The sequence below is a fragment of the Bufo gargarizans genome, unplaced genomic scaffold (assembly GCF_014858855.1).
Source record: "Bufo gargarizans isolate SCDJY-AF-19 unplaced genomic scaffold, ASM1485885v1 original_scaffold_1076_pilon, whole genome shotgun sequence".
Lineage (NCBI taxonomy): Eukaryota > Metazoa > Chordata > Amphibia > Anura > Bufonidae > Bufo > Bufo gargarizans.
Genome location: NW_025334225.1, coordinates 142,223 through 166,527, shown reverse-complemented (window position 1 = coordinate 166,527; position 24,305 = coordinate 142,223). Strand labels below are relative to the sequence as shown.

The window sequence follows — 24,305 nt, the reverse complement described above, 5'->3', positions numbered from 1 at the left end:
AAGGAGTGAGAAGATCACAGAGCAGTTTGTCGCCTTTTAGCAATTATTTCTCGCCTTATCCCCCAAAATGAAGTTTCATGTCCTTTTTTTTTTTTTTTTTTTTTACATTTTGAAGTAAAATTGCATGAAGGTGCACATAAAGTGCTTGGAGGCATTTTCACCAGGTGTGTACCTTTCTACAATATATGGTATGGAAGTGTCGTTTTTATGGGGTTTTTTTTTCAGGGTTTGTGTGCGTGTCAAAAATGTGAATATTGTTCAACATTTACAAAGACCCCCTGCGCCAGAATTCTGGAATAAAAGTTGCACCTTGTTTTTTGGACACAATACCTATCAAAAGTGGGCACAAAGTCAAACAATTAAACAACAGGTGCTAGGAGAATGAATAACGCCTATAGAAGAGAACTAAAGCACACTGTGAACGCAATATCAAACTGTATCGAAAAAATATAGAATATTTATTAAGAATTAAAATAGACATGATAAAACACATCACACACCATGTCATCTAGGGGTCAGATGTAGCAAATAAATAGGGGGAATGGCAAAGATAAGACCGTATGCCAATTGGCCCCGCCACACTAAATACAAATATGAACCCTGCGATCAGTAAAATACAGACCCAAAATGGCACCTCCAAAGACAACCCGACACGTGTTTCGGATCAGCTTCCTTCTGAGGAAACGCGTGTCTTTGGAGGTGACATTTTGGGTCTGTCTTTTAGTGATCGCAGGGTTCATATTTGTATTTGGTGTGTGTGTGTCAATTAGCATACGGTCTTATCTTTGTCATTCCCCCTATTTATTCTATTCCTTATTTTTTTGCTACATCTGACCCCAATAGGAGATACCCCTGTGGTGTGTGCTTGTCAATGACAATTTGTGTGTGTGTTTTATCATGTCTATTTTAATTTTTAATAAAAATGTATACCTTCTTTTTTGGCCCAAATAGGTGCCATTGTCCCAAACCCGCAGGTAGTAAAGGCATTAAAGGGGTTATACGGTAATTTGATGTGGATGACCTATCCTCAGGGTAGGTAATCAATATCAGATCGACGGGGGGTCCGGCTCCCAGGACATTCACCAATCTGCTACTGAAAGAGGTCGTAGCTCTCCGTGAGCACTTAGGCCTCTTCCTAGTACGTGGCTTAGGCCAGTGATGGGTAAACTGCGGCTCTCCAGCTGTTGCAGAACTACAACTCCCAGCATGCAAAGACTGCCTACAGCAGGGCATGGTGGGAGTTGTAGTTTTGCAACAGCTGGAGAGCCACAGTTTGCCTATCACTGGCCTAGGCGCATCTCCGTCCCATTTAAGTGAAGTGCAGCCGCTATCCAATGTACGACACTGTGCTCGGTGAGCTGTGAGGAGGCTGCGGCACACCAGATGGATGTTGGTTAATACAGCTGTGTGGCTGATAATTTTATGGGGGCTCTGTGGGCAGAAATAGTACAGTGAAAGTATATCAGCAATCCTGCACCATCATAACGAGTAATTTCCCAGCAGCTACTGATCACAAACAGTTGGAAACCTTATCGTGTATAATGAAAATATCTGTGCTGAAACACTCTGTGCTGCCACCAAGCTTCTTAAACTGCTATTACCTATTAGCGACAGAATAATCGCTCATCATTAGGAAATACATTTAATAGGTTTCGGCAAGACGTCACATCACAGAGATCAAGACACAGTCCATTTCTTGGTGACGTTCAAGTGGTTTAGGTGATCTTGCAGGTACTTGTGTTCGGGGAAGTGCGCCAGCGTCATGGCCCTCTTCTCCTCGAGGTGTCTGCGTTTCCGTTCTGCGGCATGACGGAATTCCTGTTGCTTGGTCATGTAGGGCTGGCTTATCCAGTACTCGGTCTCAGCCTCTGTCTCCAGTCTCTTAATCATAGACTGTTTCATGGTCCAAGTGACCTCCCGGGGTCTCCTGTATTTCCCTATCCACTGGCGGCCGGGAATGCCCTTTCTCAGGAGGATATTGGTCAGGAACATTTTTGCTCGGGGTCTGAAAATGAAAAAGAATAAAAACTGAAGCGCGAAATACAAGAGCAAAGAGAACCAAGGGCCTTTACGGATAGGAGGCAGCCAATCCACGCTGTAACCCCTGCCCAAACACGAGATAAACAGCCAAATTTGGTTGGCCCGGTCGCAAAATTTTGCCCATGGTCTCTCGAAGCCACCTGTGTATGGCATGATCATTTGCCTTTTTTTTTTTTTCAAGGACCAGGGTGTAAGTTTAAAAAAAAAAAAATAGCAGTCTGGCATGTTGCTGATGGGACTGTTCATACCCATACTTTAGAGTATACGGACATCATAGAGAACCCCCCGACTACTAGGCGGAGCAGCTCAAACACTGGGGGGCCTTAGCAGAGCATGGTCATTGCATAATGTGTGCCTTGTAATGCAAATGGTATGTGCCACCGATGAGTGGGACCACGTGTATGGGAATACTTCTGTGGTAGCAGAAACAAAGAGAGGACTTACTAGAAAGCCATGATCCTTCCATACTGCTGATCGATGGCTGGCCTTACCACCTATTAAGCATGGATGGCCGACCTTAAAGGCAACCTGTCACCGGGATTTGGGGTATAGAACTGAGGTCATGGGTTTCTAGATGGCCGCTAGCATATCCGCAATAACCAGTCCCTATAGCTCTGTGTGCTTTTATTGTGTAAAAAAAAAACCGATTTGATACATATGCAAATTAACCTGTCCCTGACTCATCTCATGTACAGGACTCATCTCAGGTTAATTTGCATATTGTCACGGCCACGGTTATGGCCGTGACTCCTTGGGAGCCGCATACAGTTGCCCGCGGTTTGGGTAGTTGTTCAACCGCAGCTTGAGGCATGATGTTGTTTGCCTCAAGTGCGGTTGCCGCGGACAACAGCTATGTGTGCGGTTCCCTTGGAGTTGTGTGCGTGTGTGTAGGCACTTTTGTATGTCTGGTGTGCACTGTGTTTTATGTTTGGGTGCGCACGGACATCTTCCTTTCTCTGTGGCTGCCCGTGGCAACGTTTGGTATGTTGTACATGTGGTGGCAGTGTCCCGGCCTTCGGGCTGTCTCCCAGGACGGCTGCCACCCATGTCGTTGCCTGCGGTAACAGCCACAGTGTGATCTTAGTTTGGTCACTTCCCCTTTATGTGTGTTTCCCTTCTGTGGTGCTGGAAGGGTTAACTCCCTTCCCAGTGTGTGTGTGATGTCCATGTGATGTACTGTTGGGACCTTTGTTCGTTTGGTTTGTGCAGCTAATGGTTCTGGATTCTGTGTGTGCTCTGGGATCCAGTCAGCAAGGCTGTGGCAGGTTGGTGGAACACCTTAGTTCACCTGCCATTTCCATTAGTCTGTTTCGGTTCCCCTTTTTCCCAACAGCTTGGCCATTGAGACTCCTGCTCCTCTGTGCCTTGGAGGAGTAGGTCGTCTTATCCAGCTCCTAGCTCAGGGATCTGGGAGGGTAAGTCAGGGCTCCGAGGTTCCTGCGCATGGGTCCTCCTACCATCAAGGTCGGCCCATGCAGGTAGGAGTTAGGGTCAGGTTAGGGACGCTGTAGGAGGTGACCTGCTCCCTAATCCTGTTGTCCTGGCCGAGCAGCCCTACACCATCTGGCATCGCACGGCTGAGGATTTTCCCCATCCTCAGCCGTGACACATATGTATCAAATCGTTTTTTTTTTACACAATAAAAGCACACAGAGCTATGGGGACTGGGTATTGCGGATGTGCTAGCGGCCAGCTAGCAACCCATGAGCTCTATACACAAAATCCCGGTGACAGGTTCCCTTTAAGTGGCAATCAAGGCATATTACCGGAAACCCTTCTAGTAACCTGCGAGCAACCAAAGGCCCCTTTACGCTGCGCAATGTTCGGGTTCATGCATGAAGATCTGCAGGTGTAAAGGTGCTGCAGGTTATCTGATGAACAAGCGAAGCGCTCGTTCATCGGGTGATAGCGATTTAGGTGGCCACACCAACGATCCTGTTTGCAGGCGAAGGAGTATCTATGGGGAAGAGTGATGGTAATTAGGGATCACTGCTCCCCATACTGTGGAGGAGATCGCTGTATGTAAATGTGTCTCCTCCACTGACGATCAGGCAATTACCAGCAAGGAACGCTTCCTTCCTGACAATCGTCGGCCTCAACTGTCAGTGTAAAAGGGCCTTCAGAAAATCAGATCAGGTCATCAGAAAGTGACCTATTGTTTAAATCATGTTTTTACGTTAACCCAAATTTTTCATTTTCCATGTCAATATCTATATTTAAACTGAAACCAAAAATCCTGCGGTTTTTACAATGGACACTAAGCCTAATAATAGGCACCACTTCTTGGTCCTTACAGATCACTTCACTGCAGTTATCTGCCATTCTAATCCTGCCTGTAATGATATCACCTCTGTGTATAGATAAGACAGGATCCTCCTTCACAAGAGGCGATTGTCAGAGCTTATCTATTCTTTCCTTGTACAATGACCTCTGCACAGGCCACACAGCATGTCTAGAAAACAGTCCCATAGAAATCAATGAGGTCCCCTCCTGACCATTGTGTCTATGGACCATGGGGGTGCCGTAAAGCAGGGCCCACGGGCCACATAAGGCCCCTAAAGCAAGAGTTTACGTCCTGCTGGGCAGAAACGCTATGTTTCTGCCCAAAGCACCGCACAGCGCTGGTTAACGCTGGGTTCACACCTGAGCGTTCACGATGAATCGCTCTGTATGCGCGATTGTACCGGCATTTGCAATCGCGCATACAGAGACAAGCGAATGCCCATTGTCGCGCGTTCCCGAAAGTCTATGTACGGGAACGCGCGACAAGACGCCCCAAAGAAGCTCATGTACTTCTTGGGGTGTCGGGCGTTTTACAGCGCGATCGTACGCGCTGTAAAACACCCAGGTGAGAACCATGCCGATAGGGAAGCATTGGTTTCTCCTTGTTGAGCGTTTTACAGCGCGTAGGAACGCGCTGTAAAACGCTCAGGTGTGAACCCAGCCTTACAGAGCCTGCTCCTCCGCTCTAGCCTCAAGGAGCACTGTGCAGGGTGGACCCCAGACCCAATACGGTCTGCATCTTTTGTGGCTTCATTGAAGTGAATGGGTTTGCATCCAATCCACAAAAATGCAGTTCCGATGCGGACTAAAACAATGGCCGCCTTCGTGAGCCTTCAGGGAAAGTGCTTACTGGTTATTGCAGGGCATATACAGTATATCTGGGGGTGCAGGAGGCGGTAAGAACCAGTGAGCGCCGTCCTCTGCAGTGAAGGAAAGCGCACATTTGTGAATAGGAGGCAGGAAGGAAATGTCGCCACTTAAAGGGGTTTCCCAGTAAAAATTATTTTTAACCAGTTCCTGCAGCATGTCCCCTGACACAGAAGATTCCAACTTCCCTGCTCCGTGCTGCTCTCGCTGTCTCCATCTTCCGGTCCCGGAGCACCTCTCCAGCAAATGACCGACTTGTGTGGAGAAACGCTGCTTGTGGCCACATCACCACTGAGGCCAGTCATTGGCTGGAGCAGTGCAAGTGACTATGCCCATAGCCAGCCGGATGTAAACAGGGCCGGTACCGGAAGATGGAGGCAGCGGGAGCAGGAAAGTGTGAATCTTCTGTGTCAGGGCCATGCAGCAGGAACGTGTTAAAAATATATATTTTTTTACCGGGAAATTTGTAAGTTCCTAATACACTGCGCGATATTCGTTCAATTACTGGGAACAAGTGTTCATAGGAGCGCTCATTCCTGATATCTGGCGGTATAATCGTACTGCCGATCAGCTGATAAACAAGAAATCACTCGTTTGTCGGCTGATTTGCATATTTTATCAGGATGAAAGAGGTACGATAACAGTCAGCACATCTCACCGTGTAATCGCAGTAGATTATCGCTATTCCCCATTCACTTTGCATTGGCTTGTGTAATAGGCTGATGCAAACAAGCGCTGATTAACTTTATTTTTGCGGCCCCATGAAATAGTGAAATGTGTCAATGTGGCCTCCAGACCAAAAAAGGTTGTGCACCCCTGCCATAAAGCAATTATCTAAAGGTTGTTGAGAACAGCTCAGGCAAGATGTCCGCCCCCATAATCATGTTCAGAAAAAAAAACGTAATTAGACTTACCGGTAATTCTGTTTCCTTGAGTCCACCATGACAGCTACATATGAGATTGTCCCCTTGACCTCTGTAAGGGCAGGAACACAGTTTAAAAGGCCACCACCCACTCTCACCCTCAGTGTTTAGAAATTACCAAAGTGGGTGCAGCCCTATATTTTATTTTAAAAAAATGTTTATATATATATATTTTTTTTTCTTCTTCATACTTGAACCTATTTATTATTTTAGGAGGGGGGGGGGGGGGTGATACGAGCAGTCATGGTGGACTCAAGGAATCAGAATTACCGCTAAGTCTAATTACAGTTTTCCATTTCGTCCACCATGACGGCTACACATGAGAACATCAGATTACTTGGTAGGGAGGGAAACTGCTTCCAGTACCTTCTGGCCAAAGGTCATATCAGCAGAAGCAGAGACTTCCATACGATAATGTTTTATAAACGCATTTATACTCGACCAGGTGGCGGCTCTACAGATTCTGTCAAGTGAAACGCCAGCTCTTTCCGTCCATGAAGATGCCACTGCCCTCGTGGCATGGGCTCTAACATTTGTGGGGCTAGTAAGGCCTGACATTTGGTAGCAGCAGGATATTGTGGACCTATAGAGGCCTTGGAAGCTTTTTTCCCTTTGGTTTGACCTGCGAATTGAATAAGGAGGTTGTCATCCTTCCTAAAATCTTTTGTCGCTGCAAGGTACTGAATAATTATCTCCCTTACATCCAGGAGCTGGATTTGTTCTTCAGATGAACTCCTTGTGTCTGTAGAAAAGGAAGGTAGGATGATTTCCTGATCTCTATGAAAGTCTGAGACGACTTTTGGAGGGAACCCGGATCTAGCTTCAAAACAATTCTGTCCGGAAAGATAGAGAGATATGGTTCTCGGCAGGACAGAGCCTGAATCTCTCCCAGGCGTCTAGCTGAGGTTATGGCTATGAGAAATTGGGGGTTTCACTAGCCCTTTCAAGACCAGGTTTAAATCCCACTGGGGAACCCTTGGGGTTATAGAGGGTCTTAGTCTAGAAGCGGCCCTTATAAATCATCTTCTTCTTAGGATGGAACGGAAACTTTAGACCTTTTGGCCGGAGGTGTAGGAGGAATGGACCCGAGGGAGGCCAAGGAGGATTTTATCTCATTCTGGATCATAGATTTAACCTCCATAAGGATAGACGGTTGCTCTTCTTTTACAAGGTCATTATTACAAGCCTGACAGAGCTTCTTTTTGTGACTTTCAGGGAGTCTTTTGGCACAAGTTGCACATCTAGCGACCCTGGATTTAACTCTGGGCTCTATAAAGAGAGGAGCAGCCCAGTATCAGAAATACATAAACATTAAAAATGTCAGGGTAACAGATATTCTCCCCCTAGGGCAGTGGTGGCAAAACCTATGGCATGGGTGCCAGAGGCGGCACTCAGAGCCCTCTTTGTGGGCACCTGCACCCTGGAAAAAGTCTCTAAGGTGTACCAATATGCCTTAGACCTTTCCTGCCATTCATCAGCGCAGGGCGCACTATGAACAGCACAGGCAGCACATTAAATGCAGGCAGGCTATTATAGCTACTACATATTAAAGTACATGGAAGATATACTATAATGGACTGTAGTATTCAGATTAAAGGGGTTATCCCCATTTTCACTAAGGCAGCCCCCCTGACTTGAGCATCGGAGTAGTTCATGCCCCGATGCTCTCCTTTGCCCTGCGCTCAATCGCGCAGGGAAAAGGCATTTTGTGGAGTTCCAGTGATGAACCGGGCTCTCCATAGGGCTACCAGGTGGAGGCTTCCGCCCAGCGCTAAAGCCCGCCCATCAGAGCCTGTGACGTCACCGAACACACTGCTGGGCGGAAGCCTCCGCCCGGCAGTGTGTTATTGCAAATAAAACAGCCCTTACTCTGCGCAGGGCAAGGGAGAGCATCGGAGCATGAACTGCTCCAATGCTCAAGTCAGGGGGGCTGCCTTGGTGAAATTATGGGTATGTCCAGGTTCAGCTCTGAACCCGGACAACCCCTTTAAATTGCCGTGTTGGCACTTTACGATAAACAGGGGGTTTTTGGGTTGCGGTTTGGGCACTCAGTCTCTAAAAGGTTCGCCACCACTGCCCTAGGGGAACTCAAGGTTGGAGTAGCCGAGGGTGGGTCTGTAGAATCCATCTGGCTTGCAGTGGCATCAAGAGCTGACATCCTAACTCTGGAGCCGGGAACAACCACAGTGGAGCAGCGGTAGGTAGTTGAAAACACAGCTCTTTTTCATCCAGGCGCAGCGTCTGACGTCAGAGGCGCGCACGTACTCCCCACGTGATTCCCAGGCTCCACCCCCAGCAAAGCTGGGAATAGAGCGCAGTGCTGCGGCGCGTACTACAAGGACGGCGTGCAGCATGCTCTGTAGTTCGCTGTCAGCTTCCTCACAGAAGGGAAGGAAGACATTGTGAAAATAGAGAGAAACAGGCCCCCCGTTAATCAGGGACGAGATCTGCTCCTGTTTTAGTCCTCTGCCCAGCTTTAGTAAAGACCGCAAGAGGGCAGAGGTGAAGGAGAAACCGCAGGAATCCCCTCCTGAAAGGTACCATAAAAATAAAAAAGCTGTATAAATCTTCACCTCCTACAGGAGGTCTCTCTGTGAGATGCCCTCTTAGTGCAGCGTCCCACTCAGGACACGTGGGAACTGCAAAATCACTGTAAAACTGCATTATTGCATTGCATGTTATTTGCATTATATCACCTGTTGTATCCCTGTTCATAGGCTGGTTAGGTGCAGTTTATACATCCCACCACTAGATGGGGATAGCACTACTCTGGGATATCTAGCCCAGCTCAGGCCTAACCTGTTGTTCAGTCTGTTACTAGTTTTGAGAGAGTGCAGATCAAGCACCAAACTGCTCAGGCAAAAGTTTAGTCCAGGAAGGGACAAAGAAAGAAAAGATTAAAAAACCAAAGGATAAAAGCCATTAACCAGGCGTCAAAGACCTTTGGGAACCCAGGTGAAGGACACGTTAGCCACAGGCAACCTCACCAAATTACACTGGTTTAAAAGGCACCTGGAAGCTAAGTTGAAACCCAGCCAAACCTATTAACAGTGGATCAACAGAATTCCTCTAAATCACAAAAGACTGTATTCTGTCCGGATGTATATGCCGCAACTGGAGTTGTACCCTACCACTGTCTACGTCATTCTTCAATTTAATTACAACTGGTTGTACCACCATAAACGGTACTGGCGTCACGACAAATACCACCAAGTGACCCAGCTGCAACAAGCACCCTAAACACCACTGCCATCAAGGGCACCTCAACCTCCATCTAGGCTGGTGCTTCCCTACCACAGAGCGTGCCCCGGAGGATTTCGTGCTGTCCACCTCAACACTGTGCTGCCGGCCCAGGGAGGCTTTCTGCTAACCGTGAGTAAATCGATGAACTGTATTGTTATTGGCCCCTCACGTGTCGCCCCTGCGGTTCTGGCGTGCCAGATTAGGGACAGGAAACACTGAGGGTGAGAGTGGGTGGTGGCCTTTTAAACTCTCTGTGTTCCTGCCCCTACAGAGGTCAATCTCGCGTGTAGCCGTCATGGTGGACGAAATGGAAAAATCAATTAGAAAAGGTGTCACTATTTGCTTTTAACTGACAGAATAAAAAATTCCTTTATAAGTGTATGTTCACACAGAGTGGATATGCTGCAGATTTCTAGGCGACAAATCTGCAGCATTTTACAGTAGCGGCTGGTCTTGAGCGAATCAAGCTTCGGATCATAGATCCGAAGTCGATTCGTTCAAAAACGTTGGGTTTTAATGCCGTTTCCGTACAGCATTCAAATGTATTGGCTCCGTGGTGCGAGACTTCCTATGTGAGTATTAAAAAAACATTTTTAAAATAGAAATCTGAAGTGGGCTTTGGTTCTGGCTGGTACCAAAGCCCACTTTGGATTCCTATTTTAAAATACGCAGACAGGAATACCGAATTCATTCACCAAGGTCTCGCGCCATTTTGCCTGAGGTGAAGTTTGGCTCCACGGAGCCAATACATTTTACTGCTGAACAAATCGACTTGGGATCTATGATTTGGTTGCATCTTAGAATTCAGAAAGTGTGCACTACAGGCAGTCTAAAGAGGTGTCCGATTGATGATACATCTGCCGTACAGTTAGGACTTTACACCGTCTACTGGTGGGCTTGGTTTGCTACAGCAAAATGGTGCATCTTACGCCAGACAACCTTTCCCGGGGAGTCACATCCCCTCAGCCTGCGAGGAACAGTGAATTATTCTTTGGGGGCTGCGTAAATATCAACTTTTGTGCACCTTACGCCACCATTCAATAACATCCACAAGGGCCAAATGTATTAGAAACCTGCAAACGTTTTTTAATGTCTATAGCGGCGACATCCAACTTGTGACACTACAACTCCCAAACTTCGTCTTGCAAAAAAAAATAAAAAAATACAGCTGATGCCACTGGGGTCCCCTATTAATGATGGGAGTAGTGATGTGGATAAGGCCTCATGCACATGACCGTAGTTTGGGTATGCATCCGATTCGCGTTTTTTGCCCCCTTCATTTCAATGGGGCAGCAAAAGATGCGGACAGCACGCCATGTGTATGTCCTATTATTATCCGTTTTGCAGACAAGAATAGACATTTGAAACATTTTGCAGGACCTGAGGAAGGGGAAATGCTGGATGTACACAGCCTGTATCCGTGTTTTGCGGATACGGCCGCGTGCATGAGGCCTTAGGGCTTGTTCACACGACAGTGGCTGTATGGCGGCCGCATACAGCAGGTCCGCAATACACGGGCACCTGCCCGTGTGCACTCCATCACGGATGCGGACCCATTCACTTGAATGGGTCCGCAATCATGGAGGTGCGGAACGGAAGCACTAAGGAGTGCTTCCGTGGTGTTTCTGTCCGTGCCTCCGCACCGCAAAAAAATAGTACTTGTTGGGGTTCGGACAGATCACAGACCCATTAAAGCTGAATGGGTCTCGATCCTTCCCAGGTGCAGAACGGACGCTGCTCGTGCATTGGAGACCGCAAATTACGGTCCCCAATGCACTGAACGGCCACACAAAGGCTGTGTGAATAAGCCCTTATATATAGCTTTTACTAGCATCTGATCAGGTACGGGAAGGGGAAGCAAATCAGGAAATCAGACAGGTGGAGTCTTTAATCAGTCAGGAAATGTAGGCAAATACACGACGACTTGTGGTTTAGATAAGATAGATAGATTTCTGCTTTAACAATCGAGGGGTTTATGTTTTATTTTTTGGGGCCCTAAGCTTTGAACACAGCACCCCAGACCAGACGGAAAGCCGATCCAGTCCTGGACTCCAGGATCCCCTCTCCATACTGGTGGCCTGTATATTATATATTCTACAATTTGCTCTTTTCTCTGCAATTCAGACCAAAAGTTTGGACACACCTTCTCATTCAAAGAGTTTTCTTTATTTTCATGACTATAAAAATTGTAGATTCACACTGAAGGCATCAAAACTATGAATTAACACATGTGGAATTATATACATAACAAAAAAGTGTGAAACAACTGAAAATATGTCATATTCTAGGTTCTTCAAAGTAGCCACCTTTTGCTTTGATTACTGCTTTGCACACTCTTGGCATTCTCTTGATGAGCTTCAAGAGGTAGTCACCTGAAATGGTCTTCCAACAGTCTTGAAGGAGCTCCCAGAGATGCTTAGCACTTGTTGGCCCTTTTGCCTTCACTCTGCGGTCCAGCTCACCCCAAACCATCTCGATTGGGTTCAGGTCCGGTGACTGTGGAGGCCAGGTCATCTGGCGCAGCACCCCATCACTCTCCTTCATGGTCAAATAGCCCTTACACAGCCTGGAGGTGTGTTTGGGGTCATTGTCCAGTTGAAAAATAAATGATGGTCCAACTAAACGCAAACCGGATGGAATAGCATGCAGCTGCAAGATGCTGTGGTAGCCATGCTGGTTCAGTATGCCTTCAATTTTGAATAAATCCCCAACAGTGTCACCAGCAAAGCACCCCCACACCATCATCACACCTCCTCCTCCATGCTTCACGGTGGGAACCAGGCATGTAGAGTCCATCCGTTGAGTCCAAAGACACGGTGGTTGGAACCAAAAATCTCAAATTTGGACTCATCAGACCAAAGCACAGATTTCCACTGGTCTAATGTCCATTCCTTGTGTTCTTTAGCCCAAACAAGTCTCTTCTGCTTGTTGCCTGTCCTTAGCAGTGGTTTCCTAGCAGATATTCTACCATGAAGGCCTGATTCACACGGTCTCCTCTTAACAGTTGTTCTAGAGATGTGTCTGCTGCTAGAACTCTGTGTGGCATTGACCTGGTCTCTAATCTGAGCTGCTGTTAACCTGCGATTTCTGAGGCTGGTGACTCGGATGAACTTATCCTCCGCAGCAGAGGTGACTCTTGGTCTTCCTTTCCTGGGGCGGTCCGCATGTGAGCCAGTTTCTTTGTAGCGCTTGATGGTTTTTGTGACTGGACTTGGGGACACTTTCAAAGTTTTCCCAATTTTTCAGACTGACTGACCTTCATTTCTTAAAGTAATGATGGCCACTCGTTTTTCTTTACTTAGCTGCTTTTTTCTTGCCATAATACAAATTCTAACAGTCTATTCAATGGGACTATCAGCTGTGTATCCACCTGACTTCTCCACAACACAACTGATGGTCCCAACCCCATTTATAAGGCAAGAAATCCCACTTATTACACCTGACAGGGCACACCTGTGAAGTGGAAACCATTTCAGGTGACTACCTCTTGAAGCTCATCAAGAGAATGCCAAGAGTGTGCAAAGCAGTAATCAAAGCAAAAGGTGGCTACTTTGAAGAACCTAGAATATGACATATTTTCTGTTGTTTCACACTTTTTTGTTATGTATATAATTCCACATGTGTTAATTCATAGTTTTGATGCCTTTAGTGTGAATCTACAATTTTCATAGTCATGAAAATAAAGAAAACTCTTTGAATGAGAAGGTGTGTCCAAACTTTTGGTCTGTACTATATATCTATATATATATATATATATATATATATATATATATATATATATATATACACACACACACACACACACACACACACACACACACACACACGAATCGTACAGGCAATGTATAAAATCAGGCAATGTATACAATGCCTAGGCAATCTACAGAATACCTAAAGTATTCAGGCAAAGAATGATACCCTTAAAGGGGTTATCCAACTTCTCAAACAGCCCCCCCATAGGTGATACCTGGTCCCCGCACCGCCGCCTCTCCCTGTACACGGATGAAAACATCCAGTGTCAGGGGGGAGCAGCCACTGGCAGGCGGGGACGAGCCTCCCTAGCGTCACCCACAGGGACCAGAAGCGATGCGGGGTAAGTATATTACCTTTGAGGGGCCCGGCACATGGGGGGTGGGAGGCAGTTTGAAAAGTTGGATAACCCCTTTAATAATTCACACATGCAAAGTATAAAAGCGCCATAACACAAGTGAGGACAATGCTGGTCTTTTTCTCTCATTTTTTCAGTAAGAAAGTTCTGTTCTACACGTGTTATAAAATAGCAGTTTATTTTGCATTTCGTTTATTGCAATTCAAAATGCCATTCGCTGCAAGAAGCGAGGACATTGGAATTTCTTCTGTGCAGGAACAAATGCCAAACTATGAAGCTCTCTAGTGAGAGAAAGACAAAGGAGTCCTCTCACTTCAGCAATAGACATTTATTATGTAGAGAAAGTTACTACAAGCCACTTACTAATGTATTGTGATTGTCCATATTGCCTCCTTTGCTGGCTGGATTCATTTCTCCATTACATTATACACGGCTCATATCCAGGGATTAAGACCACCCTGCAGTCCAGCAGCGGCGGTCGTGTTTGCACACTACAGGAAAAAGCGCCGGCCTCTCTAGTGGCAGGAGCCGTCGGAGCGCACATAGGCACGCACATTTTCTATAGTGTGCAAGCACGACCACCACTGCTGCACTGCAGGGTGGTCTTAATCCCTGGATATGAGCAGTGTATAATGTAATGGAGACATGAATCCAGCCAGCAAAGGAGGCAATATGGAGAATCACAATACATGAGTAAGTGCCTTGTATTAACTTTCTCTACATGATAAATGCCAATTACTGAAGTGAGAGGACCCTATTGAAAGTGATGATGAATATTTTTGCAATATACTTTATTTATTGATTTTGCACTTTATTATGAAAAAAAATTAACCCTCGGCTTCAGCACAGTACTGCATGGTGAAGACGTTGCTCACTCACTGCGCTGCCCTCACTGCCTCCTTCAAATATGACTAAAGCTGGCCATAAATACAGTATTTTCTGCTTTATAAAAGATGCACTTTCCCCCCCCAAAAGTGTGTGTGTGTGTGTGTGTGGGGATGGCAGTGCGTCTTATAAAGCAAATACTAGTGAGAGCTTCCATTATAGAAGCGCTCACTAATATGCAGGAGTCGCAGAGAGTGAGTGGCCCAGAGAAGATCAGGCGAGACCACCAGACCTGGAGAGGAGTGGCGGAGCAAGAGAGGTAAGTGAATGTATTTATTTTAGGGTCTGATGCGAGGTCCTGATATGGGGGTCCCTCAGGTGACTGATGTCAGGAAATCAAGGAGATTGGCTTAGCGTGGAGGAATCTAAGGCCCCTTTCACACGAGCGAGTATTCCGCGCGGGTGCGATGCGTGAGTTGAACGCATTGCACCCACACTGAATCCAGACCCATTCATTTCTATGGGGCTGTTCACATGAGCGGTGATTTTCACGCATCACTTATGCGTTGCGTGAAAATCGCAGCATGCTCCTCTTTGTGCGTTGTGGTGCGACAATCCACGCAACGCAGGCCCCATAGAAGTGAATGGGGTTGCGTGAAAACCGCAAGCATCCGCAAGCATTTTCACGCATGGGTTCTAGGTGACAGTCTATTCACTGTATTATTTTCCCTTATAACATGGTTATAAGGGAAAATAATAGCATTCTGAATACAGAATGCATAGCAAAATAGTGCTGGAAGGGTTAAAAAAATAAAAAAGTTAACTCACCTTCTCCTCTTGTTCGCGTAGTTCCCGGTCTGTTCTTTGCTAGCTGTGGGCTTGGGCTAAAGGACCTGTGGTGATGTCAGATCACATGCTCCATCACCATGGTGATGGACCATGTGATTGGAGCATGTGATCTGACGTCACCACAGGTCATTCAGCCCACAGCTAGCAAAGAACAGACCGGGAACTTCACGAACAAGAGGATGAGGTGAGTTAACTTTTTTATTTTTTTAACCCTTCCAGCACTATTATACTATGCATTCTGTAGTCAGAATGCTATTATTTTCCCTTATAACCATGTTATAAGGGAAAATAATACAATCTTCAGAACATCAATCCCAAGCCCGAACTTCTGTGAAGAAGTTCGGGTTTGGGTACCAAACATGCGCGATTTTTCTCACGCGAGTGCAAAACGCATTACAATGTTTTGCACTCGCGCGGAAAAATCGTGCATTTTCCCGCAACGCACCCGCCTCTTATCCGGGTAAAAAACATGACGCCCGTGTGAAAGAGGCCTAACAGCCTCCTTGATTTCTCTTGATCCAGTGTTGATAGAGTTAATGACCACGTCCCTTTTCTCAGCTGTTGCTCAGTGGTCATCACTTCTACCCTTTATAGTCTGACCCCACCCTTCTGACTATGCGGTAGATAGCTTTGGCTGAGATGGTGTGAGTTTGTCTGTCTCTACAGAAGTGAAGTGTCGTGTTTGTTATATTCCCTGTTGTTGTATCTGGGCCTGAGACAGAGACTTCCATTTGCCCATCTGCGGACCGCCCCAGGAAAGGAAGACCAAGAGTCAGCTCTGCTGCGGAGGATAAGTTCATCCGAGTCACCAGCCTCAGAAATGGTTGTCTCTGGTCCTAACCTTTTCCAGGGCCTTATAGGGATATAAAAGGCCTAGGTATCCTGCATATAAATATTCTAACCTTCAGGGTCTATTCATATTTATAGATAGTTAGGGCCCGGATTAGGGTTGTTTAGGAGGTGACCTGTTCCTTCCCTAGTTTCCAGGCCCAGTTACTGTTCCCCTTCCCTCCTGTGTTCAGTGTGGAGCCCCCCCCCACTCATCGTGACAGACAGTGGCGGATTACAATAGGGACGTTCGGGTCGGCAGCCCCGGGCCCAGCACCGCTGGGGGGCCCAACGCTGACCCGAACGCACACATACTGCGGCGGGGCACAGGAGCGCATAGCTCCCTGTCCCGTCGCCGATCACCGGCATTCACCGCATAGGCCTCAGGCCTTGTAGGCCTGAGGCCTATGCGGTAGTGAAATCCCGGCGCAGGCGTGCGTGATTACGTCATCGCGCGCCTGTGCCGGGACGCAGCACTGTGACGCGCCTTCCTCTGCGAGCAAGTGCCTGGCCCTGGACATAGGTGAGTATTTATTTTTTCATTTTTTGTTCATTTTTTATTTTTTTATTTCATTTGCCTACTTGGGGGGGGACACAGGAGGACCTATTAGGGAAGATAAATCGATTACATGGGGGGGAATGTGGGGGCTGTATGGGGCCAAATTATTATGGGAGGGAATACTATGTGGGGGCAAATTACTAGATGGGGCAGTGTGGGGGCAAATTATTATGAGGGAATACTATGTGGGGGCAAATTACTATGTGGGGGCAAATTATTATGAGAGGGACTACTATGTGGGGGCAAATTACTAGATGGGGCAGTGTGGGGGAAACTATTGTGTGGGGGCAAATTATTATGAGAGGGAATACTATGTGGGGACAAATTACTAGATGGGGCAGTGTGGGGGCAAATTATTATGAGTGAATACTATGTGGGGGCAAATTACTATGTGGGGGCAAATTATTATGGGAGGGACTACTATGTGGGGGCAAATTACTAGATGGGGCAGTGTGGGGGAAACTATTGTGTGGGGGCAAATTGCTGTGTGGGGGCAAATTATTATGGGAGGGACTACTATGTGGGGGCAAATTTCTATCTGGGGGTAGTGTGGGGGAAACTATTGTGTGGGGGTAATTGCTATGTGGGGACTATGTGGGGGAAACTATTGTGTGAGGGCAGTGTGGGGGAAATTGCCATGTGGGGACAGTGTGGGGTAATTACTATGTGGGGACAGTGTGGGGTAATTTCTATGTGGGGACAGTGTGGGGTAATTTCTATGTGGGGACAGTGTGGGGTAATTTCTATGTGGGGACAGTGTGGGGTATTTGCTATGTGGGGGCAATTTACTATGTAGGGGCAAATTACTATGTGGGGGCAGTGTGGGGAAAACTATTGTGTGGGGGCAAATTATTATGAGAGGGAATACTATGTGGGGACAAATTACTATGTGGGGGAAAATTATTATGAGAGGACTACTATGTGGGGGCAAATTACTAGATGGGGCTGTGTGGGGGCAAATTACTAGATGGGGCAGTGTGGGGGCAAATTGCTGTGTGGGGAAATTGCTATCTGGGGACAAATTACTATATGGGGCAGTGTGGGGGCAAATTACTATGTGGGGGAAACTATTGTGTGGGGGAAATTGCAATGTGGGGGACAGTGTGGGGTAATTTCTGTGTGGGGTAATTTCTATGTGGGGACAGTGTGGGGTAATTGCTATGTGGGACAGTGTGGGCAGGGAAATTACTATGTGGGGGCAGTGTGGTGGAAATTACTATGTGGGGGCAGTGTGTGGAAATTACTATTGTGGGGGCAGTGTGGTGGAAATTACTATGTGGGGGCAGTGTGGTGGAAATTACTATGTGGGGGCAGTGGGAATTACTATGTGGGCAGTGTGGTGAAATTACCTATGTGGTGGGCAAGTGTGGTGGACAATTACTATGTGGGGCCAGTGTGGTGGAAATTACTATGGTGGGGGCAGTGTGGTGGAAATTACTATGTGGGGGCAGTGTGGTGGAATTACTAGGTGGGGGGCCAAGTGTGGTTGAAATTACTATGTGGGTGGCAGTGTGGTGAACACTTACTATTTGGGGGCAGTGTGGTGGAAATTACTATGTGGGCGGCAGTGTGTGAAATTACTATGTGGGGCAGTAGTGTGGTGGAAATTTACTATGTGGGGGCAGCAGTGTGTGGAAATTACTATGTGGGGGCAGCTGTGGTGGACATTACTATGTGGGGGCAGTGTGTGGAAATTACTATGTGGGGGCCAGATGTGGTGGAAATTACTACTGTGGGGGCCTCGTGTGGATGGAATACTATGTGGGGGCAGTTGTGGAGGAAGGAAATTACTATGTGTGGTGGAAATTACTATGTGGGGGCAGTGTGGAGGAAATTACTATGTGGGTGCAGTGGTGGGGCAAATTACTATGTGGGGGCAGTGTGGGGCAAATTACTATGTGGGGGCAGTGTGGGGCAAATTACTGTGTGGGGGCAAACTACTATATGGGGACAGTTTGGGGGGAATTACTGTGTGGGGGGGAAATTACTAATGGGGGGATTACTATGTGGGGGCAGTGTGGTGGAATTACTATGTGGGGGCAGTGTGGTGGAAATTACTATGTGGGGGCAGTGTGGTGGAAATTACTATGTGGGGCAGTGTGGTGGAAATTACTATGTGGGGGCAGTGTGGTGGAAATTACTATGTGGGGGCAGTGTGGTGGAAATTACTATGTGGGGGCAGTGTGGTGGAAAATTACTATGTGGGGGCAGTGTGGTGGAAATTACTATGTGGGGCAGTGTGGTGGAAATTACTATGTGGGGGCAGTGTGGTGGAAATTACTATGTGGGGGCAGTGTGGTGGAAATTACTATGTGGGGGCAGTGTGGTGGAAATTACTATGTGGGGGCAGTGTGGTGGAAATTACTATGTGGGGGCAGTGTGGTGGAAATTACTATGTGGGGGCAGTGTGGTGGAAATTACTATGTGGGGGCAGTGTGGTGGAAATTACTATGTGGGGGCAGTGTGGTGGAAATTACTATGTGGGGGCAGTGTGGTGGAAATTACTATGTGGGGGCAGTGTGGAGGAAATTACTATGTGGGGGCAGTGTGGAGGAAATTACTATGTGGGGGCAGTGTGGGGCAAATTACTATGTGGGGGCAGTGTGGGGCAAATTACTATGTGGGGGCAGTGTGGGGCAAATTACTATGTGGGGGCAGTGTGGGGCAAATTACTGTGTGGGGGCAAACTACTATATGGGGACAGTTTGGGGGAAATTACTGTGTGGGGGGAAATTACTATGGGGGGATTACTATGTGGGGCAGTGTGGTGGAAATTACTATATGGGGGTGTTGCTATTGGGGAGGCACTATAGGGGCAATTCTATTATTTCTGGGGACACTATACAGGGATTATTGCCTGGAGCACAATAGAGGGTGGTATTATTACTGGGGGTCTCTAGGGGACATTATAGCTGCTGTGGACACTATAGGGACATTTGGGGTAATTTATCAAACTGGTGTAATGCAGAACTGGCTTAGTTGCCCACAGCAGCCAATCAGATTCCACCTTTCATATTTCACAGCTCTTTTGGAAATCCAGTTCTACTTTACACCAGTTTGATAAATTACCCCAATTATATCTTTCAGGGTCACTATTTTTTCAGCAGTATAGTTCCTGGGGCATTGGGGAGCACAGAGGGCACAGTTTTGGGGCTGGCAGCAGGATGACACTGTGGGGACACCAGGATGAGGAGGTTGATGGAAAAATAGAGAAATCTAACGTGTCTGTGTTACAAACTGTAGAGACGAGATGCGGCTAAAAGAATTTGCCATGGTGGTCTGGGTCAAATGGAGGAGAAGAGGAAATAGAAGGTCTACATGACAGGAGATGTCACTGGATGTAAGAGGTATGTGGTGCTGTATTCTCCTCCATGTCTTTTTTATTACAATTATATGTATTTTAAATTTGACGACCAAATCTTTCAGTTTAGGACCCAATTTGGGGTATTTTTTTTTTGCCTGAAGATGTCATATGGCCTAAGAAGAGACTGTGGCGCTCATAAGGCACCGCAGCCTCTTCATACAAAAAAAAAAAAACAACTAAACTAAAATGGAGGGGGGGGGGGGGGGGGGGCCCAAGTTGGGTAGACAGCCCCGGGCCTATCATGCACTTAATCCGCCCCTGGTGACAGAATCTGAAATAGGGGGTCTAATCTGAGCATCTGATATGGGGGTCTGATGTGAGGTCCTGATAAAAAAAATAATTTCTTATTTTCCTCCTCTAAAACCTGAAGTGCATCTTATAAAGCGAAAAATCTGGTACTTTGTCTCTCTGTTTATCTATCTTGCCCTGTCTGACATCAGTGAGTGCGAACTGTATGCGGGGTGCACTGACTAACGAGCCGCCGATAGATGTAGGAGAGGCGGCAGCGATCTCTTGCATCTCCTAGCGGCGCTGAGCATGCAGATCACACGGACACTGTCAGCGCTCACTCCCTGCCAGACAGGGCAGTATGTATGTGTATATGTATTTATGGCCAGCTTTAGGGATTATATGAGGGAGTCGGTCAGGGCAGCGCAGGAACATCTTCACTATACAGTACTGCGCTGAATGGTGAAGACGGGCAGCTCTCTGCCAAAAGTCAAATTTAGTAAATAAGAATGCAAAAATCAGTAAATAAAGTATATTGAAAACATGTTCATTATCGCTTTCCCTACACAATTAACAAAAAAAATTGCACTTTTAAAGGGGTTGTGTCACTTCAGCAAATGACATTTATCATGTAGAGAAAGTTAATACAAGGCACTTACTAATGTATTGTGATTGTCCATATTGTCTCCTTTGCTGGTTGGATTCATTTTTCCATCATATTATACCCTGCTTGTTTCCATGGTTACGACCACCCTGCAATCCAGCAGCAGTGGCTGTGCTTGCTACAGGAAAAAGCACCACGGCCCCGGACACCAATGAGGCTGGTGTCTTTTCCTATAGTGTACAAGCACGACCACCACTGATGGATTTGCAGGGTGGTCATAACCATAGAAACTAACAGTGTATAATGTGATGGAAAAATTAATCGAGCCAGCAAAGGAGGCAATATGGACAATCACAATACACTAGTAAGTGCCTGGTATTAATTTTCTCTACATGATAGATGTCACTTGCTGAAGTGAGAGGACCCCTTTAAGTGCAATTCAATATGCCATTCTTGCCTTATTTGTTGCAACAAGTGAGGACAATACTGGTCTCTTTCTCTTGTTTTCAGTCAGAAAGTTCTGTTCTTCTGCTATTTTATAACACGTGTAGTTTATTTAGCATTTTTTTCTTTCATGTTTTCACATTAATAAAGGCTTCCTATCATTTAACACTTGTTAACATTTCCTACTTTGCCTAAAGAGAACTCTGCATTCTATACCTTACCTGTTCTTGGCCTAAATATTTTAGGTATTTTCTAGAATTCCAGCATTTCATACATTATATGTAACATATACAATGTATGTTCTGCTCTCCCCCCCCAGCCTCTGATCTGCCCCCCCCCCAGCCTCTGATCTGCCCCCCCCCAGCCTCTGATCTGCCCCCCTTCCCTAGCCTCGGATCTGCCCCCCTTCCCCAGCCTCTGATCTTCTCCCCAGCCTCTGATCTGCCCCCCTTCCCCAGCCTCTGATCTGCCCCCCTTCCCCAGCCTCTGATCTTCTCCCCAGCCTCTGATCTGCCCCCCTTCCCCAGCCTCTGATCTGCCCCCCTTCCCCAGCCTCTGATCTGCCCTTCCCCAGCCTCTGATCTGCCCCCCTTCCCCAGCCTCTGATCTGCCCCCTCTGGTAACGCAAACCCCCCCTCCCTCCCTCGCCAGTATTAATCATTGGTGGCAGTGGCCACAGGGTCGGGTCCCCCCCCCCCCCATCATTGGTGGCAGTTTGCAGTTTCGATCGGAGCCCCAGCAGTGTAATGCTGGGGCTCCGATCGGTTACCATGGCAGCCAGGAGTCACGCTGCTGAAGTCCTGGCTGCCATGGTATGTTAGTGAGCAGAGAGCAGCGCATTATACTCACGTGCGCTGTGGCCGCCGGTCGCTCCTTCTCATAGGTCTGTGCGGTGCATTGCTAATGCTGTAAGCATTAGCTATCCGCCGCACAGACAGAAGAAGGAGCGACCGCCGGCCACAGCGCACGTGAGTATAATGCGCTGCTCTCTGCTCACTAACATACCATGGCAGCCAGGACTTCAGCAGCGTGACTCCTGGCTGCCATGGTAACCGATCGGAGCCCCAGCATTACACTGCTGGGGCTCCGATCGGAACTGCAAACTGCCACCAATGATGGGGGGGGGGGGGGGACCCTGTGGGATATGGCCGGCACATTCATTGGTAGCGCAGTGGCCACAGTCCCTCCCCTCCTCCTCCTACTCTGTCCTCATTGGTGTTCAGCGGCAGCCGCGCACAGTGGGGAGGGAGGGACTCCCTCCTTCTCCCTCCACTGTGCCGGCCGACTCAGGAGAACATGGTGCGCGCGATCATATCGCGGTCCGGCGATATAGGCGATATGGCGAAAATCCATATCGTGCCCCAAATTCATATCGCATATCGCCTATACCGCCCACCCCTAATGTAAATTACCTCTCTACTAGCAAGTAGGGCGGTTACTTGCTGGTAGCAGTCGCATCCTCCTTTCAAAAAAAACACCCCCTCCTCCTGTTGATTGACAGGGCCAGCGAGCGCTCTCGTCCCCTGGCTGGCCCTGTCTGCGTTCTAAATCTCGAGCCTGCGCCGTACCGGTCTTCAGTCGGCGCAGGCGCACTGAGAGGATGACGCTTGCTCGGCCGCTCCTTCCTCAGTGCGCCTGCGCCGGGTGTAGATGTGACGTCATCGGCGCAGGCGCACTGAGGAAGGAGCGCCGAGCGAGGTCCTCCTCTCAGTGCGCCTGCGCCGACTGAAGACCGGTACGGCGCAGGCGCGAGATTTAGAACGCAGACAGGGCCAGCCAGGGGGGGAGAGCGCTCGCTGGCCCTGTCAATCAACAGGAGGAGGGGCGTTTATTTGAAAGCAGGATGCGGCGGCTACCAGCAAGTAACCGCCCTACTCGCTAGTAGAGAGGTAATTTACATATTATAAAAGTGCCGTTTTTAAAGAAACTAGAGAACGAAAAAGGGTAAGAGCACTATATAGTGAAAAATCGCTGTATAAGGATTTTAAGTAGCCCAAAAACGAAAAATGACTTTAGGGGGGTGACAGAAGCCCTTTAAAAAGAATAAACCGACCAGTGTAAAATGTGTCAAACTGATCAAGAAGAGCACGCCTCTTAATAAATTGGTGCCCCAGAACCTGAAATGTACACTAGGTGGCAGCTGGCATACATTTTTGGTGTATTTAAAAGGGTTATCCTTCATATAAGATAGGGCCAGGGGCTATTCATAGTATTCAGTATATTGGGCAGACTAGATGGGCCAAATGGTTCTTATCTGCCGACACATTCTGTTTCTATCCAGTGATAGGTCAACATTATCAGATCGGTGGGGGTCCGAGTCCCAGCACCCCAGCCAATCAGCTCTGGGGTGCACAGCACCATACATAGTACAGTGGTTGTGCTTGGTATTGCAGCTCAATCCCTTTCACTTCAATAGGGATGTGCGGCAACTAGGCCATGTGACCGATGTACGGTGACGTCACAGGAAGAGGCCAGAAGCCTCTTCTCACAGCTGGGACCCTCGCCGATCTGATATTGATGACCTATCCAGGCTGCTGTGTAATACTACATTTGCCCTGCAAAACATTTGACCTGAGTCGCCATCATCTCGGAAGCCAAACACCTTACAGCACCGACCCTTAAAAAGAGGTTCTTCAGCAGCTCTGCGTATGATAAAGTGCAGCTGCTGCAGAACATCACACAAGCAGCCCTACGGTACCAATACCCTATGATGTCATTACCACAGCCTCTCCCAGGTGGAGCTCCCCTTTAAGCCAGTCATGTGACACATTAGTTCTCCCCCATACACAGTATGGGAGACAGGCTACACGTGACTACAGCCGTAAAGCAACAGGATCTACTTACCAGCCTAGGACGCCTATGTCATATACTGAATATGTCGCATTTAGCCTCCACGACCAGTAGAGCACACATGCATGTCTATTGCCCTTCACAAACCGGAAGTCAGAGGCAAACCGGAAATGCATAGCGCGCCATATTTAATACGGGCACTTCGGCGTAACACAGCGACATAACAGTAATGCCCGTCTCCTAAAATCTTTGACGGTACTAATAACACTTCGCATAGAGAGGTAATAAATATTCCCATCCAGTGAAAGAAGAAGCTTAAACTACTGCCCAAACTAAACATGGCGGCCGGG

At 47.5% G+C, this 24,305-nt stretch overlaps 1 protein-coding gene across 1 annotated transcript; it reads right to left on the bottom strand.

The window, feature by feature from the left end:
* Positions 1 to 1,626: 1,626 nt before the first annotated feature.
* Positions 1,627 to 24,122, bottom strand: MRPL57 (mitochondrial ribosomal protein L57). Its single transcript, XM_044273717.1, has 2 exons — positions 24,010 to 24,122; positions 1,627 to 2,005 (listed from the first exon to the last, which is right to left on the bottom strand). Exon 2 carries the CDS (start codon positions 1,990 to 1,992, stop codon positions 1,678 to 1,680), a length of 315 nt encoding a protein of 104 aa, XP_044129652.1. The 5' UTR covers positions 1,993 to 2,005; positions 24,010 to 24,122; the 3' UTR covers positions 1,627 to 1,677.
* Positions 24,123 to 24,305: the final 183 nt, after the last annotated feature.